General features: G+C 42.1%; 1 protein-coding gene and 1 pseudogene across 1 annotated transcript in view; one reads left to right on the top strand and one right to left on the bottom strand.

Annotated features, from left to right (window-relative positions):
* The window catches only part of LOC128657064 (gastrula zinc finger protein XlCGF26.1-like), a 45,172-nt pseudogene extending 38,974 nt beyond the window's left edge, over positions 1–6,198 (bottom strand).
* The window catches only part of LOC128657063 (gastrula zinc finger protein XlCGF26.1-like), a 46,753-nt gene continuing 31,876 nt past the window's right edge, over positions 5,910–20,786 (top strand). The window contains exons 1-3 of the mRNA XM_053711292.1: positions 5,910–6,007; positions 9,802–9,959; positions 15,717–15,782. Of these exons, the coding sequence (XP_053567267.1) occupies positions 9,908–9,959; positions 15,717–15,782 (118 nt within the window). The 5' untranslated portion in view covers positions 5,910–6,007; positions 9,802–9,907. The remainder of the gene's footprint in view (positions 6,008–9,801; positions 9,960–15,716; positions 15,783–20,786) is intronic.

Below are 20,786 nucleotides of genomic sequence, written 5' to 3'. Positions count from 1 at the left end.
TATAAACAAGTGCACCATATGTTACACACACACACAGCACCTTATTCACAGGCAAATAACACTATAGAGAGGTACCATCTGTCTCAAACACAGCACCTTATACACAGATATATAACACTACAGAAAGGTACCACCTGCACACGCTCAGCACCTTATACACAGATATATAACACTACAGAAAGGTACCACCTGCACACGCTCAGTACCTTATACACAGACATATAACACTACAGAAAGGTACCACCTGCACACGCTCAGCACCTTATACACAGGCATATAACACTACAGAAAGGTACCACCTGCACACGCTCAGCACCTTATACACAGGCATATAACACTACAGAAAGGTAGCACCTGCACACGCTCAGCACCTTATACACAGACATATAACACTACAGAAAGGTACCACCTGCACACGCTCAGCACCTTATACACAGGCATATAACACTACAGAAAGGTAGCACCTGCACACGCTCAGCACCTTATACACAAGCATATAACACTACAGAAAGGTACCACCTGCACACGCTCAGCACCTTATACACAGACATATAACACTACAGAAAGGTACCACCTGCACACGCTCAGCACCTTATACACAGACATATAACACTACAGAAAGGTACCGCCTGCACACGCTCAGCACCTTATACACAGACATATAACACTACAGAAAGGTACCGCCTGCACACGCTCAGCACCTTATACACAAGCATATAACACTACAGAAAGGTACCACCTGCACATGCTCAGCACCTTATACACAGACATATAACACTACAGAAAGGTACCATCTGCACACGCTCAGCACCTTATACACAAGCATATAACACTACAGAAAGGTACCATCTGCACACGCTCAGCACCTTATACACAAGCATATAACACTACAGAAAGGCACCACCTGCACACGCTCAGTACCTTATACACAGACATATAACACTACAGAAAGGTACCATCTGCACACGCTCAGCACCTTATACACAAGCATATAACACTACAGAAAGGTACCATCTGCACACGCTCAGCACCTTATACACAAGCATATAACACTACAGAAAGGCACCACCTGCACACGCTCAGCACCTTATACACAAGCATATAACACTACAGAAAGGTACCACCTGCACACGCTCAGCACCTTATACACAGACATATAACACTACAGAAAGGTACCACCTGCACACGCTCAGCACCTTATACACAGACATATAACACTACAGAAAGGTACCGCCTGCACACGCTCAGCACCTTATACACAGACATATAACACTACAGAAAGGTACCGCCTGCACACGCTCAGCACCTTATACACAGACATATAACACTACAGAAAGGTACCGCCTGCACACGCTCAGCACCTTATACACAAGCATATAACACTACAGAAAGGTACCGCCTGCACACGCTCAGCACCTTATACACAAGCATATAACACTACAGAAAGGTACCATCTGCACACGCTCAGCACCTTATACACAGACATATAACACTACAGAAAGGTACCATCTGCACACGCTCAGCACCTTATACACAAGCATATAACACTACAGAAAGGTACCATCTGCACACGCTCAGCACCTTATACACAAGCATATAACACTACAGAAAGGCACCACCTGCACACGCTCAGTACCTTATACACAGACATATAACACTACAGAAAGGTACCACCTGCACACACTCAGCACCTTATACACAGGCATATAACACTACAGAAAGGTACCACCTGCACATGCTCAGCACCTTATACACAGACATATAACACTACAGAAATGTACCACCTGCACATGCTCAGCACCTTATACACAGACATATAACACTACAGAAATGTACCACCTGCACACGCTCAGAACCTTATACACAGGCATATAACACTACAGAAAGGTACCACCTGCATACGCTCAGCACCTTATACACAGACATATAACACTACAGAAAGGTACCACCTGCACACGCTCAGCACCTTATACACAAGCATATAACACTACAGAAAGGTACCATCTGCACATGCTCAGCACCTTATACACAAGCATATAACACTACAGAAAGGTACCGCCTGCACACGCTCAGCACCTTATACACAAGCATATAACACTACAGAAAGGTACCACCTGCACACGCTCAGCACCTTATACACAGACATATAACACTACAGAAAGGTACCGCCTGCACACGCTCAGCACCTTATACACAGGCAAATAACACTACAGAAAGGTACCACCTGCACATGCTCAGCACCTTATACACAGACATATAACACTACAGAAAGGTACCACCTGCACACGCTCAGCACCTTATACACAGGCATATAACACTACAGAAAGGTACCGCCTGCACACGCTCAGCACCTTATACACAGGCATATAACACTATAGAGAGGTACCATCTGTCACATACACACACACAGCACCTGATACACAGACATATAATGATATAGAGAGGTACCATCTGTCTCTCACACACACATAACACTATAAAGAGGTACAATCTGTCTCTTAGACAAACAGCACCTTATACACAGACATATAACTCTATAGAGAGGTACAATCTATCTCACACAGCACCTTATACGCAGACACATAACACTATAAAGAGGTACCAACTATCTCTCACACACACATCACCTTATACGCAGGTATGTATCTTATAGATAGATAACATCTGTCTCACACACACACAGCACCTTCTACACAGATATATAACACTATAGAGGGGTACCATCTGTCTCACACACACACCCCTTTACCACCACCTTATAACAGACATATAACACTATAGACAGGTGTCTCACACTCAGACCAGGGCGCTCCCCAGTACTTGATACACAGACATATAACACTATAGAGGGGTACCATCTGTCTCACACACACACCCCTTTACCACCACCTTATAACAGACATATAACACTATAGACAGGTGTCTCACACTCAGACCAGGGCTCTCCCCAGTACTTGATACACAGACACATAGCACCTCTCTAAAGTGTTATCTATCTCACATACACATACCCTCACTAGCACCTTATACACAAACATATAACACTATAGAGAGGTATCATTTGTCTCAAACACAGCACCTTATACACAGACATATAATGATATAGAGAGGTACCATCTGTTTTACACATCACCTCTCCCCAGCACATTATACACATTCATATAACACTATAGAGAAGTGCCACCTGTCTCACGCATAGCCCCTCACTGGACCTTATACACAGACATATAATACTATAGAGAGGTACCATCTATCTCAAACACACACAGCCCTTTATACACATACATATTACACTATATAGAGGAACTTTATGTCTCATACACACAACCACTTATACAGACATATAATACTACATAATGGTACAATCTATCATACACACCGCCTCTCCCCAGCACCTTATACACAGACATATAACACTATACAGAGATACCATCTATCTCACACTCACATTACCTCTCCCCAGCACCTTATACAAAGACATATAACACTATACAGAGGTACCATCTATCTAACACTCACATTCCCTCTCCCCCGGCACCATATACACAGACATATAACATTGTAGAGAGGTACCATCTATCTAACACTCACATTCCCTCTCCCCCGGCACCTTATACACAGACATATAACATTGTAGAGAGGTAGCATATATTACACTCACATCCAACCTCTCCCCAGCACCTTATACACAGACATATAACACTGTAGAGAGGTACCATCAATCTCACACTCACATCCCCTCTCCCCAGCACCTTATACACAGACATATAACACTATACAGAGGTACCATCTATCTCACACTCACATCCCCTCTCCCCAGCACCTTATACACACACATATAACACTGTAGAGAGGTGCCATCTATCTCTAACACACACAGCCCTTTATTGACATATACCAAACACTATACAGAGGTACCAGCTATCTCACGCTCCCACACCCTCTCCCCAGCACCGTATACACAGACATATTACACTATAGAGAGCTACTTTATGTCTCATACACACAACCACTAATACACAGACATATAATGCATCATGATACAATCATACACACCACCTCTCCCAAGCAACTTATCCACAGACATATAACACTACACAGAGGTACCATCTATCTCACACTCACATCACCTCTCCCCAGCACCTTATACACAGACATATAACACTGTAGAGAGGCACCATCTATTTCACACTAACATCATCTCTCCCCAGCACTTTATACACAGACATATAACACTATAGAGAGGTACTATCTATCTCATAGTCACATCCTCTCTCCCCAGCACCTTATACACAAACTATAACACTGTAGAGAGGTATCATCTATCTCAAACACACACAGCCCTTTATACACATACATAAACACTATAGAGAGGTACTTTAAGTCTCATACACAAAACCACTTATACACAGACGGCAGTGTATAAGGTGATGGGAAGAGGTAATGTGAGTATGAGATAGATGGTACCTCTTTATAGTGTTATATGTCTGTGTATAAGGTGTGGGGAGAGGTGGTGTGAGATAGATGGTACCTCTCTATAGTGTTATATTTCTGTGTATAAGGTTCTGGGGAGGGAGGTGTGTGTGATAGCTGTTACCATTGTGTAGTATTAATATGTCTGTGTATAAGAGGTTGTGTGTATAGACAGTACCTCTCTATAGTGTTATATATGTGAATAAAGGGCTGTGTGTGTTTGAGATAGATGGTATGGCTCTATACTGTTATATATCTGTGTATAAGGCCCTGTGAGGGGCTGTGTGTGAGACAGATGGCGCCTCTCTATAGTGTTATATGAATGTGTATAAGGTGCTGAACACAGGAATGGACTGCACTCACAGACTGGACACACATCCTAAGCCACTGACAGCCCTGAACACTGACAGACAGCTGCACATTTGTCAGAAACCCAGGCAGTCAACCCCTGAGTGTTGTGTATAAGGTGCTGGGGAGTGGTGATGTGTGAGACAAATGGTACCTCTAAATATTGTTATATGTCTGTGTATAAATTACTGTGTGTGAGACAGATAGCACCTCTCTATAGTGATATATGTTTGTGTATCAATTACTGGGGAGAGCTTGTCTGAGTGTGAGACACCAGCACCTTATACACATACATATGACTCTATAGAGAGGTGCCATCTGTCTCACACACAGCCCCTCACAGGGCCTTATACACAGAAATATAACACTATAGAGAGGTACCATCTGTCTCACACCACCTCTCCCCAGCACCTTATACACAGACATATAACACTATAGAGAGGTGCCATCTGTCTCTAAAACACACAGCACCTTATACACATACATATAACACTATAGAGAGGTGCCATCTGTCTCACACACAGCCCCTCACAGGGCCTTATACACAGATATATAACAGTATAGAGCCATACCATCTGTCTCACACCACCTCTCCCCAGCACCTTATACACAGACATATAACACTACAGAGAGGTGCCATCTGTCTCTAAAACACACAGCACCTTATACACATACATACATACATCTGTCTCACACACAGCCACTCACAGGGCCTTATACACAGATATATAACAGTATAGAGCCATACCATCTGTCTCACACCACCTCTCCCCAGCCCAGCACCTTATACACAGACATATAACACTACAGAGAGGTGCTATCTATCTCATACTCACATCACCTCTCCCCAGCACCTTAAACACAGAAATATAACACTATACAGAGGTACAATCTATATCTCTCACACACACAGTGATTTACACACATAAGCTACACTCTGTGAATTACACATATCACATCATGTACTTACCACGCTATAAACACACCAGGCAAGAAGGAACAAAGCTGCTGAATCAAATATCTCCACCCACTCCCTTCCCTGTACCATGTGACACATTTAGGTCCTTTAGCTTTATGGGAACTAGCTGCTACCAGACAACTGTGTGTGTGTGTCGTGTATAGTGAGACCTTATAAGTTATTTGAGTTAGCGGCTGTGTGTGACACATGAAGCGGCGTGACGGACAGGTAACGGCGGCAGCTGAGCTTATTGTCTGAGGGTGAGGAGGGGGCTTTTTGTGAGGGAAAGGGGTTAAAGGGTGAGGAGGGGGTTGTTAGAGGTTGAGGACTAGGAGAGAGGTGTGTGTGAGGGGTCTTGAGGAGGTGAAGATGCAGTTGTGTGTGAGGTGGAGACTGTGTGAGGGATAGGGGGATTAGAGGTTGAGGGGGGTGGGTTAGAGGGTGAGGAATAGAAGGGAGTTGAGGATGCAGTTGTGTGTGAGGGGGGCGGGAGCTGTGTGTGAGGGAGGGGGTTTATGGATTGGGGGCTGTGTGTAAGAAAGAGGGGGAGGGGGCTGTGTAAGGGATTTTACCAACCTCTCTATAATATTATATATCTGTATATAATGTACTAGAAAGGGGTCTCGGTGTGCATGAGACAGATGGAACCTCTCTATAAAATTATATATCTGCATAGTTGCCAACAGTCCCTGATTTCCAGGGACAGTCCCTGGATTTTGCTGTATGTCCCTGGATTTTTTTTGTCCCTGGAAATGTCCCTGAAAATCTCTTTTGCACAACATTTGTTGTTTGCATATATATATATATATATATATATATATATATATATATATATATATATATATATATATATACACACATACATATATACAGATAGATAGATGATAAATAGATATAGTGTATTATTTAAATATAATTCATTCCTAATGGAATATTGTTATTATTATTGAATGGGTTCACATATTATTTGTCTTTCTAATTTTGATGCTGTGTTGTAAAAATAACCATATGCCCAGAATATGTTCCAGAGACTGGGTAGGTGTAAGAGCTTGGTACTGTAATCTGTATAATAAACTATGGATAAGCCTTAATTATACTATTAGTTTCAAATGGGTGCGTTTTGATTGCAGAACTGAGTGGGCGGAGCAGTTGAACAGTAGGTCGTTAATACTCCAGTAACCCGCTGGCTTGCTCTGCTGCAAAGTGTCCCTGGAATTTTTTTGGAAATGTTGGCAACTATATATCTGCATATTAAGTAATGGGAAGGGGGCTGTGAGGGGGATGATCTAAAAGGAATGACAAAATAGAATGCCCATAGACTTTAATGGGATGTAAAGTTAAAAGTGATATAGCAATAAAACTATGAGACATATCAAGTAGATATTTACCAGATATGTTCCCTAAAGTAGATATTTACCAGATATGTTCCCTAGATACAGTAGCATATTCTGAAAGTGGGATTATTGCTGATTTCGATGGAATGACAAGGGTGAATGACAAAATTAGATGTCTATAGACTTTAATGGGTTGTAAAGTTAAAAGTCATTCTATAGAAAGCATCTAAAATCCCACATAATCTCACTTTCAGAATATGCTACTGCACACAGGGAATATATCTGGTAAATATCTTCTTGATATCTTCTAATAGTTTTGTTGCTATAGCACTTCTAACTTTACATCCCATTAAAGTCAATGTGCATTCCATGTTGTTATTCACCCTTGTTATTCCAAAGAAAGCAGCACTAATCCCACATATCACTTTCAGAATATGCTACTGTACTTGGGGAACAGATCTGGTAAATATCTATTTGCTATATTGTATGGCTTTGTTGCTATAGCACTTTTAAATAACTTTACATCCCATTGAAGTCTATGGGCATTTCATTTTGTCATTCACCCTTGTCATTCATTTTAGAACATCCCACATAAAGTGCTGAAGGTAGAGCTGTGTATAAGTGAGACAGAGGGATGGAGCTGTGTATGAGTAAATTAGAGGGAACCTCTCTAATATTTCTCAAGGTACTATGGAGGGGGCTATGTGTGAGGCAGAGGGAACCTATCTATAATATTATATATCTGTATATAAGGTATTGGGAACAGCTGAGTGTATAAGGCAGAGGTAACCTCTCTATTATATGTATCTGTATATAATAATGGGGAAGGGGTTGTGTTTGTGAGTAATTAAATGGAACCTCTATATTATCATATATTACATATGTGTGTATATAAGGCACTGGGGAGCCTGAGGGACCCTCTTTCTAATATTAAATATCTATATATAAGGTATTCAGGATGGGACTGTGTGTGTGAGGTAGAGGGAACCTCTCTAATATTATATATATTTATATACAGTACTGGGGAGGGGTTGTGTTTATGAGTCAGAGAGAACCATATAATATAATACATTTGTGTATATGGTACTGGGGAGGGGTTTGTGTGTGTAAGTCTGAGGGAACCACTCAATAATATTATATCTATGTATAAAAGGTACTGGGGAGGGAGCTATATGTGTGTGAGTCAGAGGGAATCTCTTTAATATGCTCATATAGAAGGTACTGGGGAGGGGGTGTGAAGCAGGAGAAACATCTCTATATTATTATATATCTTTATATAAGGTACTGGGCAGGGTGCTTTATGTGTGAGTCAGAGGGAACTACTTTATAAATTATATTCCTGTATATAAGGTACTGGGAGGTAGCTGTATGTATGTGAGTCAGAGGGAACCTCTTTAATATGCTCATATAGAAGGTACTGGGGAGGGGGTATATGTGTGAAGCAGGAGAAAAATCTCTATAATATTATATATCTTTATATAAGGTATTGGGGAGGGCTCTTTATGTGCGAGTCAGATGGAACTACTTTATAATATTATATTCCTGTATATAAGGTGCTGGGTAGGGTGCTGTGTGTGTGTGAGCCAGAGGAAACCGCTGTATAGCTTTAAATGTGTAAATATAAAGTGCTGGAGACATATGGCACCTCTCCATAGTACTGTATATCTCTACATAAGGTAAGATAGGAAAGGTGGTGTATGTGAGGCAGAGAGAATCTCTCTATAATGTTAAGTGTCTGCATATAAGGTGCTAGGGAGGAGGCGTGTGGGAGAGGCAAATAAAGGGGATGTAAAGGACATTAGTGATAGAAGTTGTGGATAAATACATTTATTAGTTATATAAAGATTCATTAAAAATGTTTTATACAAACAACACCAATGTCTCCTATACCCCCTGCAGTTCATCAGCTTTTAGTTTAGTTCTACAGTGTAGCAATGAATAATTAGAGACAATGTGCTGCAATACTAACCATAAAGCCTGATGTGCTGCAGAGGATGATGGGAAATAATAAAGATTTAGTTATTTCTAGTGTCACCCACTGCAGTGTAATGTACAGCTGTATGAGCACAAAATATATTTTTTTAAAGAGGATTATCACCAATTTGGACACGTGCTTTCAAAAAAGATTCACTGCCCTTGAGGAAATAACTCCTGTTCTATTGCATATTATGTACGTTAGTGAAAAATGACTAAAAAATCAAACTTTTTTCTATAAATGCTCGGTCTGAAAAAACTGCTTATAATTTGTGTGGGTAATTCACAAAAAATAAAACACTGGAATTGATATTTAAACATAAAAATGTGCAAATTGTTAGCAAAAGCTTCAACTCAGGGGTGTCAAATGGCTCAGAAAAGAAAGCAATAAAGATCTGCATTTAGTGACATAAATAAAAACTATTTAATTGTTAGAACACTTTGTGTGTGTGTGTGTGTGTGTGTGTATGTATATATATATATATATATATATACCATTATTTATACTTTTTCTTTTTTCTTTTACATGGACAATCACTGTCACCTGTTGTATTCAATTTAATCTCTTTATGACTAAATTGAGTGATTGTTGTATCTTAGTTTGTGTATGATGCTCAGACACAGGTATTTGTCACCCATAATGCACAGCATCTTCCCCCTATGATAATGATCAGTACAAGAGACCTCTCTCCCTGTCTCTCTCTCTCTGTGTAGGCTCCTGTTACTGTGAAGATCAGGTACAATACACGTCACTGCGTTTGTCAGTAAAGGAGAAACATTATAAGAATATCTGACAAATCAAGTTCTGCTGAACAAGACAATGTCTGAAAAGACTGAGACCCAAACCTCAGACCATCCTGATGCACATGGAGGTAAGCAGGACGTCACGTGCATGTCACCTGGTTTTGCTGTATATATGGCAGCAGTGCTTGTCATGAGAGCATACTGAGGTAGGCACAGGAGTGTGCTGTATATATGGCAGCAGTGTTTGTTATGAGAGTATACTGAGGTAGGCACAGGAGTGTGCTGTATATATGGCTGCAGTGCTTGTCATGAGAGCATACTGAGGTAGGCACAGGAGTGTGCTGTATATATGGCTGCAGTGCTTGTCATGAGAGCATACTGAGGTAGGCACAGGAGTGTGCTGTATATATGGCAGCAGTGCTTGTCATGAGAGCATACTGAGGTAGGCACAGGAGTGTGCTGTATATATGACAGCAGTACTTGTCATGAGAGTATACTGAGGTAGGCACAGGAGTGTGCTGTATATAAGGCTGCAGTGCTTGTCATGAGAGTATACTGAGGTAGGCACAGGAGTGTGCTGTATATATGGCAGCAGTGCTTGTTATGAGAGCATACTGAGGTAGGCACAGTAGCGTGCTGTATATATAGCAGCAGTGTTTATCACAAGAGCATACTGTGGTAGGCACAGGAGCGTGCTAAATATATGGCAGCAGTATTTGTCATGAGAGCATACTGAGGTGGGCATAGGCGTGTGCTGTATATATGGCAGAAGTGCTCATCACAAGGGCTTACTGTGGGAGACTCAGGAGTGTGCTTTATATATGGTAGCAGTGCTCATCACAAGAGCATACTGAGGTAGGTTGTGGAGCGTGCTGTATATAAAGTAACAGTGCTCGTCACAAGAGCATACTGAGGTAGGCACAGGAGCGTGCCGAATATATGGCAGCAGTATTTGTCATGAGAGCATACTGAGGTAGGCACAGCAGTGTGCTGTATATATGGCAGCAGTGCTTGTCACAAGAGCATACTGAGGTAGGCACAGGAGTGTGCTGTATATATAGCAGCAGTGCTTGTCATGAGAGCATACTGAGGTAGGCACAGGAGTGTGCTGTATATATGGCAGCAGTGTTTGTCATGAGATCATACTGAGGTAGGCACAGGAGTGTGCTGTATATATGGCAGCAGTATTTGTCATGAGAGCATACTGAGGTAGGCACAGGAGTGTGCTGTATATATAGCAGCAGTGCTGGTTACAAGAGCATACTGAGGTAGTCTCAGGAGTGTGCTTTTATATATGGCAGCAGTTCTCGTCACAAGAGCATACTGTGGTAGACTCAGGAGCGTGCTTTATATATGGCAGCAGTGCTCGTCACAAGAGCATACTGTGGTAGACTCAGGAGCGTGCTTTATATATGGTAGCAGTGCTCATCACAAGAGAATACTGAGGTAGGTTGAGGAGCAAGCTGTATATATGGCAGCAGTGCTTGTCATGAGAGCATACTGAGATAAGCACAAGAACAAACTTTATATTTGGCAACAATGTTTATCATGAGAGTATACTGAAGGAGGCTGAGCAGTGTGCAGTAAATACAGTGCTCCAGACACGTGCACGCTTCTGAGCATACTTAGATATTTTGTCATGGGAAGGAGCTAAATTTAAACAAAGGATACTAAGAGAAAAAAGTAAATGTAATAACATAAGAAGCATTGTTTGTTTTTACCTAGCTGTGTGCGTCTACAGACAACGTCACTATGTGCAGCACTGAGGCAGCTAATATTCTGTTACCGCTGGTTACATAAACTTATTATATACAATATGGTGCAGCTCTTCCGTGCGTAGCTGGGGGCAGAAGTATGTGCGGCACTGAGGCAGCTAATATTCTGTTACCGCTGGTTACATAAACTTATTATATACAATATGGTGCAGCTCTTCCGTGCGTAGCTGGGGGCAGAACTATGTGCAGCACTGGGGCAGCTAATATTCTGTTACCGCTGGTTACATAAACGTATTATATACAATATGGTGCAGCTCTTCAGTGTGTAGCTGGGGCAGAAGTATGTGCAGCACTGAGGCAGCTAATATTCTGTTACCGCTGGTTACATAAACGTATTATATACAATATGGTGCAGCTCTTCAGTGCGTAGCTGGGGGCAGAAGTATGTGCAGCACTGAGGCAGCTAATATTCTGTTACCGCTGGTTACATAAACGTATTATATACAATATGGTGCAGCTCTTCAGTGTGTAGCTGGGGGCAGAAGTATGTGCAGCACTGAGGCAGCTAATATTCTGTTACTGCTGGTTACATAAACGTATTATATACAATATGGTGCAGCTCTTCAGTGTGTAGCTGGGGGCAGAAGTATGTGCAGCACTGAGGCAGCTAATATTCTGTTACCGCTATTTACATAAACATATTATATACAATATGGTGCAGCTCTTCAGTGTGTAGCTGGGGGCAGAAGTATGTGCAGCACTGAGGCAGCTAATATTCTGTTACTGCTGGTTACATAAACGTATTATATACAATATGGTGCAGCTCTTCAGTGAGTTAAAGAGGAACCCCGAGGGGAACCGAGAACGGGGTGCGCTATAAAATGAAATGAAATAAAATCAATCGAAACTATGCACCAACCATGAACCTTCGTGAAAACGGATGGTGCTGGCTAAGTAATGTACAACCAAATGTACAGGCGGCAAAGCTCCTCTGGTCCTCGGAGTGAAGATTTCTGTAAATTAGAAGTAGAAAAGAGGGCGCCACATAGCGTGATACTGTTGACTCAAAGCAATGAGGGTGAATAATAATATAGGCTTACCGAAAGGTTATGCACCGTATTGTAACCGGTGCTAGCAGGCAGACTAACACTCTCAGTGGTTAGCACACTGGGTGGCCTCAGGTGTACTGCATACAGGTGATACTCTGCGTGGCTTAATTGGAAGTGCAAGAACGTCTGTGCAGCTTGTGTGTCAAAGACTGCGTGTCAAAGACTGCGTTCTTGCACTTCCAATTAAGCCACGCAGAGTATCACCTGTATGCAGTACACCTGAGGCCACCCAGTGTGCTAACCACTGAGAGTGTTAGTCTGCCTGCTAGCACCGGTTACAATACGGTGCATAACCTTTCGGTAAGCCTATATTATTATTCACCCTCATTGCTTTGAGTCAACAGTATCACGCTATGTGGCGCCCTCTTTTCTACTTCTAATCTTCAGTGAGTAGCTGGGGGCAGAAGTATGTGCGGCGCTGAGGCAGCTAATATTCTGTTGCCACTGGTTACATAAACTTATTATATGCAATATGGTGCAACTCTTCAGTGTGTAGCTAGGGGCAGAAGTATGTGCAGCACTGAGGCAGCTAATATTCTGTTACCGCTGGTTACATAAACGTATTATATACAATATGGTGCAGCTCTTCAGTACGTAGCTGGGGGCAGAAGTATGTGCAGCACTGAGGCAGCTAATATTCTGTTACCGCTGGTTACATAAACGTATTATATACAATATGGTGCAACTCTTCAGTGTGTAGCTAGGGGCAGAAGTATGTGCAGCACTGAGGCAGCTAATATTCTGTTACCGCTGGTTACATAAACTTATTATATACAATATGGTGCAGCTCTTCAGTACGTAGCTGGGGGCAGAAGTATGTGCGGCGCTGAGGCAGCTAATATTCTGTTACCGCTGGTTACATAAACTTATTATATACAATATGGTGCAGCTCTTCAGTGCGTAGCTGGGGGCAGAAGTATGTGCGGCGCTGAGGAAGCTAATATTCTGTTACCGCTGGTTACGTAAACTTATTATATACAATATGGTGCAGCTCTTCAGTGTGTAGCTGGGGGCAGAAGTATGTGCGGCACTGAGGCAGCTAATATTCTGTTACCGCTGGTTACGTAAACTTATTATATACAATATGGTGCAGCTCTTCAGTGTGTAGCTGGGGGCAGAAGTATGTGCAGCACTGAGGCAGCTAATATTCTGTTACCGCTGGTTACATAAACGTATTATATACAATATGGTGCAGCTCTTCAGTGTGTAGCTGGGGGCAGAAGTATGTGCAGCACTGAGGCAGCTAATATTCTGTTACCGCTGGTTACATAAACTTATTATATACAATATGGTGCAGCTCTTCAGTGCGTAGCTGGGGGCAGAAGTATGTGCAGCACTGAGGCAGCTAATATTCTGTTACCGCTGGTTACATAAACGTATTATATACAATATGGTGCAGCTCTTCAGTGTGTAGCTGGGGGCAGAAGTATGTGCGGCACTGAGGCAGCTAATATTCTGTTACCGCTGGTTACGTAAACTTATTATATACAATATGGTGCAGCTCTTCAGTGCGTAGCTGGGGGCAGAAGTATGTGCGGCTCTGAGGCAGCTAATATTCTGTTACCGCTGGTTACGTAAACTTATTATATACAATATGGTGCAGCTCTTCAGTGTGTAGCTGGGGGCAGAAGTATGTGCAGCACTGAGGCAGCTAATATTCTGTTACCGCTGGTTACATAAACGTATTATATACAATATGGTGCAGCTCTTCAGTGTGTAGCTGGGGGCAGAAGTATGTGCAGCACTGAGGCAGCTAATATTCTGTTACCGCTGGTTACATAAACTTATTATATACAATATGGTGCAGCTCTTCAGTGCGTAGCTGGGGGCAGAAGTATGTGCAGCACTGAGGCAGCTAATATTCTGTTACCGCTGGTTACATAAACGTATTATATACAATATGGTGCAGCTCTTCAGTGTGTAGCTGGGGGCAGAAGTATGTGCGGCACTGAGGCAGCTAATATTCTGTTACCGCTGGTTACGTAAACTTATTATATACAATATGGTGCAGCTCTTCAGTGCGTAGCTGGGGGCAGAAGTATGTGCGGCTCTGAGGCAGCTAATATTCTGTTACTGCTGGTTACATAAACGTATTATATACAATATGGTGCAGCTCTTCAGTGCGTAGCTGGGGGCAGAAGTATGTGCGGCGCTGGAGGTGCTGCTAATATTGTGATGGTGTCTAGCCGGTACTTCCTGTCACTAGTATCCTGCTTGTCTGTCTGATCTCTCTGCTGCGCACAACACGCTGACTCCTATTTGTCTCTTTTATGGAGTTCTGAGCCGGCCTTTCCACCTTTTTTGAATGGCACTAATTTTGACTAATTCTCATACGGTGTTATTAGCTATCCAGCTTCCCGGGCTTACTTCATGCTGACTCCTCTATTAGGATCACCTGCTTAGCCCTGTAATGTGTATATCACAAACCACAACTGTTACGTGGGTACAGATACAAAAGTAAATCATGCAGCAAGCTCTTCCTTTAGGTTTATTTGTGTAGCTTTTATTATATCACTCATGTAAAACCTCACAGTGCGCTGCTATAGACTCTCTCATGTGAGGTCATTTACCAGAGAGTGTGAGATCAAGGAGTTACATACAAAATAACTACACTTATCCAAGATGCTGGTTTATTTTTACCCATAGCTGGTTCCTGTTAACTTAAAGGGATATGAAACCCAACATTTTTCTTTTTTAATTCAGAAAATACAAGTTTAAAAAAAGTTTCCATTTTATTTTTATTTTCAGAATTGTTTTGTTCTCATGATTTTCTTTGTTGAAGAGATACCTATGTAGGTGACTGGAGCACTTTATGGCAGGAAATAGTGCTGCCATCTAGTGCTCTTGCAAATAGATAACATTCTTGTAAAACTGCTGCCATATAGTGCTACAGACACAAACGCACCCCTGATTTATTTATTTGTGTGATGCTATTAGCTAAATGATTAGGTTTTCACTAATTGTGTAATAAACTAAATCATAAAGTACAAACTGCTGTTATATAAGTTTATGTTACACCCTGTACTGTGCTCTATCAGGTAAATTCCTGCTGTAATTACAGGGCGTCTAGAGGAAAACCCGGGCACTGGGCTATTAAATGTGAAGGAAGAGGATGAGACAGATGCCGGTGAGTAGTAATACGTGAGAGTCTGCCGGGGCTGTGCACACAGTTACTTACTGCTCTCCCTCCCTGCCGGTGAGTAGTAATACGTGAGAGTCTGCCGGGGCTGTGCACACAGTTACTTACTGATCTCCCTCCCTGCCGGTGAGTAGTAATACGTGAGAGTCTGCCGGGGCTGTGCACACAGTTACTTACTGCTCTCCCTCCCTGCCGGTGAGTAGTAATACGTGAGAGTCTGCCGGGGCTGTGCACACAGTTACTTACTGCTCTCCCTCCCTGCCGGTGAGTAGTAATACGTGAGAGTCTGCCGGGGCTGTGCACACAGTTACTTACTGCTCTCCCTCCCTGCCGGTGAGTAGTAATAAGTGAGAGTCTGCCGGGGCTGTGCACACAGTTACTTACTGCTCTCCCACCCTGCTGGTGAGTAGTTATATGTGAGAGTCTGCCGGGGCTGTGCACACAGTTACTTACTGCTCTCCCTCCCTGCCGGTGAGTAGTAATACGTGAGAGTCTGCCGGGGCTGTGCACACAGTTACTTACTGCTCTCCCTCCCTGCCGGTGAGTAGTAATACGTGAGAGTCTGCCGGGGCTGTGCACACAGTTACTTACTGCTCTCCCTCCCTGCCGGTGAGTAGTAATACGTGAGAGTCTGCCGGGGCTGTGCACACAGTTACTTACTGCTCTCCCTCCCTGCCGGTGAGTAGTAATCCGTGAGAGTCTGCCGGGGCTGTGCACACAGTTACTTACTGCTCTCCCTCCCTGCCGGTGAGTAGTAATACGTGAGAGTCTGCCGGGGCTGTGCACACAGTTACTTACTGCTCTCCCTCCCTGCCGGTGAGTAGTAATAAGTGAGAGTCTGCCGGGGCTGTGCACACAGTTACTTACTGCTCTCCCACCCTGCTGGTGAGTAGTTATATGTGAGAGTCTGCCGGGGCTGTGCACACAGTTACTTACTGCTCTCCCTCCCTGCCGGTGAGTAGTAATACGTGAGAGTCTGCCGGGGCTGTGCACACAGTTACTTACTGCTCTCCCTCCCTGCCGGTGAGTAGTAATACGTGAGAGTCTGCCGGGGCTGTGCACACAGTTACTTACTGCTCTCCCTCCCTGCCGGTGAGTAGTAATACGTGAGAGTCTGCCGGGGCTGTGCACACAGTTACTTACTGCTCTCCTTCCCTGCCGGTGAGTAGTAATACGTGAGAGTCTGCCGGGGCTGTGCACACAGTTACTTACTGCTCTCCCTCCCTGCCGGTGAGTAGTAATACGTGAGAGTCTTCCGGGGCTGTGCACACAGTTACTTACTGCTCTCCCTCCCTGCCGGTGAGTACTAATAAGTGAGAGTCTGCCGGGGCTGTGCACACAGTTACTTACTGCTCTCCCTCCCTGCCGGTGAGTAGTAATACGTGAGAGTCTGCCGGGGCTGTGCACACAGTTACTTACTGCTCTCCCTCCCTGCCGGTGAGTAGTAATACGTGAGAGTCTGCCGGGGCTGTGCACACAGTTACTTACTGCTCTCCCTCCCTGCCGGTGAGTAGTAATACGTGAGAGTCTTCCGGGGCTGTGCACACAGTTACTTACTGCTCTCCCTCCCTGCCGGTGAGTACTAATAAGTGAGAGTCTGCCGGGGCTGTGCACACAGTTACTTACTGCTCTCCCTCCCTGCCGGTGAGTAGTAATACGTGAGAGTCTGCCGGGGCTGTGCACACAGTTACTTACTGCTCTCCCTTTTAGTTTACTGTCTGCTTTATAAAGCGCAGATAACACAATGTTTTTTGTTTTTTTTTATTTATTGAGGTTCTTTTCAAAACAAACAATGGGTAATTGTCAATACAAAATATAAGGTAAAACAAATTTTTAGAGAATATGTTACCAAGCAAATCGGATAAAAACACAATATGGGTAAATGACAAATTACATTCTCAAAGCAAGTAATAAATGTTGCTCAAACAGTATACCCACAATATGATTGGAACGGCCACTCATGGACCATACAATTGCAGTAAGCATAGTACAAAGTAGGTAGACATTAATGTGGAAGGGCCACTCCTGGACCCTAAATGAAGAACCTTTTTTACCTTTTAATGTAATATTTAGGATAAGATGCTTAAAACCTTAAATTCGAAGTATATGGAATGTTGAATAATCTCGTTAAGCTTAAAAAGAGAACAAAAGGTTAACAATAAAGTGTGCTGCATATATGAAAAGGATTAAGGGTGCGGTATAGACTAGAAAAAACGCGTATTGAATTCACCTAAACTAGGTGGTATATTATTGCGTGTGGGTGGGGAGGTGGTCGGTTAAACTATGGTTTCACAGCTCGAGGCTGACAAGTTGTAATAAGACGGAACAACATAGCTATATATCACAAGTGGATACACAGAAATGAGCTAATTCTTGCTAGGGTAATGTTATACTTAACATATTAGAGTCTAGGAAGCTGCTAAACTAGGCATATATTTGGGAGGAGAAACTATACCCAAAGGTTACAGTGCAGGTCCAGCCTGCAGTAAAAAACATATCTAATACTTAGCAGGAGAGCTGCACACTACAGTAAAGCAATGGTCGTAGCCTCAAATTATGAGCTATGCACTCAATGATACACCCTGAAAGTAGAGAATCCAGGACATGTATGTATATCCGCTGTGTCTCAGTAAACTTGAAAAGTAGCCAAGCATCTGAGCATTAAATGATTATATTCCTGCACTGGGTATGGAGTCCCTAATCTATATAGTCCATCAATCATGATTTCAAATAGAAGAGTGAGAAGGCTCAGACCTCCCGGCCGCTAACGCCTAAGCCCTTAGGGATATTCCAAAAATAACATTGTTATGAAGATACCCAGCGAGGAACATCCTTCCGAATATACTCAAAGGGGATAATACAATATGCTAAGCTTGGTCAGTCTTATACATTATTATAGAGGGTGTGATGGATACCATGGCAAACATTCTCATAATGTATAGACGCAGCAAATAGATTCACAGGAGGGGGCTCACAATATCAATATTCATTTACTAGATTATAAGCTAGAAATGCTTTGCCCCTAACATAATTTCCATGTCCATAAAAGCAAACAAATAGATAAGTAATAGAATAATACAGCAACCACAGGAAAGTTATATCTTTTAAAACTAGTAACTTCTGTAGGGAAAGCTATAATGGGGTTAACCGCCCTAGACCCCAAAAGCTTACCAACCAACAAGTAAAAACAAAATAAGACAAGTTTCTACCGGGATTCAGTGAGTTATTGTTTGCTTTGAAATATAGAATGATAGCTGCTCTGTCTCATTAATATATGGTATTAGAGCTATGTTTCTTTAATCATGAGCAGCTCAGAGCTTATAGGAGGAACCCATATATAAAAGTCTTGATATAGTGTAAGGTATATTTTTAGGCTAAATAAACCAAAAAGAAAAAAGTTTGTGAGTAATCAGGAAAATTAAGTGCTAAGGCTGCAAACAGTATTGGATTCAACATTGGAACACACCTTAGTCACTTGATAAACAGTTCCAGTTAGCATTCTATGGGATAGAGCCCTTTATAACAATAGAACAATATAGTGTGTAATGAATAAAACAGAATGCAATACATATTAACCTATCTAGATAGCACAAAACTGGGGATATTTAAGACGACTAATCAATAGTGAGCAGGCTGTAGGGGAGTTGGTAGCCACCAGAGCAATACCTAGGGGAACAAACAAATATTTCCAACCTGTGTTTATCGTAAAATGGCTGTTATATTATGGAAAGCAGTCAAAACAACAAGGTGCATTCTTTCTAAACCTCACATCTAACAGGAAAGCTGTACTATAGAATAAGAACAGTTGGGGTTAAAGTAGAAGAATGATACGTGCTTTTGCTGTAAAACACACTGGTATAAATACAGTCACATATTACCTTATCTATGTGGTGCAGCACTTCATGAATGCTCACTATCTACCATTATATAGTTACTTGTACTGTGGGAGGTACTCTCCACAAATGTGACAGATTATGACTGAAGTTTAATTTAGTGAAACAAAGAGGCTAGAATCTCTATAGATTAAGATTATAACAAAAGACATCTGACCAACACCGAGAGCAGAATGGGCCTCTATCGCTTAGTGTGGGCTAAATATGGTAAAACAAACAACTCCTTAAGCAATTCCATTCATAACCTCATGAAATAGTTATATATAATGATCCTCATTTTGTGCTATTAACATTTTTAAGGTAACATAAAACTAAAAAGTAAGCAAGTGCATAGAGAGATGTCTAGAGACTTGTTAGAAAATTCTATAGAGAGGGTAGACAGTGCAAATCTAAAACGCTCCCAGAAATAGTGTTACTGTGAGGTTATCAATGTACGGTATCGCAAGAAATATTTAGACATAGAGTGGGACCCAGAGTAGGAAACGATCAAATAGACAATATAAATCAACCAGTCACAGGCATATTAAACAGTATAAACATTAGAAATAAAGTTAAGGTATTGCCTCAGAGTTAACGCATTAAAAATAAGATTATACACTGAATTGTTGCAGCTTAACCTAACATGTAAATACACACACATATATATATAGGGATCAAATCCTCATGCCCTAGTTAACAAAGGTATGATATATGAGCAAGATTGAACTGAAAATAGGGCACTAACTGAGTAAACTAACCAATATTTTTCGAGCATTATCTTGTCTAGAGACCTACATATAAGTGGTTTGTGAAAGACTGCAGGCATAGAGTTGTCTGTTGTTTGTTCCATAATAATGATACTATAACTAGCACTAAATAAAATAACCTGAACACTAGTCAAGTTAGACAGGTGCATAAACTTAAAGTGAAATGTCTCTTATTACAAGCAGAGAACGGCTAATACCCAACTTTGCTACAATGATGTCCATGAGTTGGAGAACAGTTATCAGTCCAAGTCAGAATTTATGCTATAGATTTAGCATGAGGAGTCTGTCCTAGAGACACCGCAAATTGCCATCCTAGCCCACTCCTAACCGCACTTTTAGGGCTGAAGGATCCA

This window comes from Bombina bombina, chromosome 4 (assembly GCF_027579735.1).
Source record: "Bombina bombina isolate aBomBom1 chromosome 4, aBomBom1.pri, whole genome shotgun sequence".
NCBI lineage: Eukaryota > Metazoa > Chordata > Amphibia > Anura > Bombinatoridae > Bombina > Bombina bombina.
The sequence above is the reverse complement of the archived record's forward strand: the minus strand, read 5'-3'. Positions and strand labels throughout refer to the sequence as shown.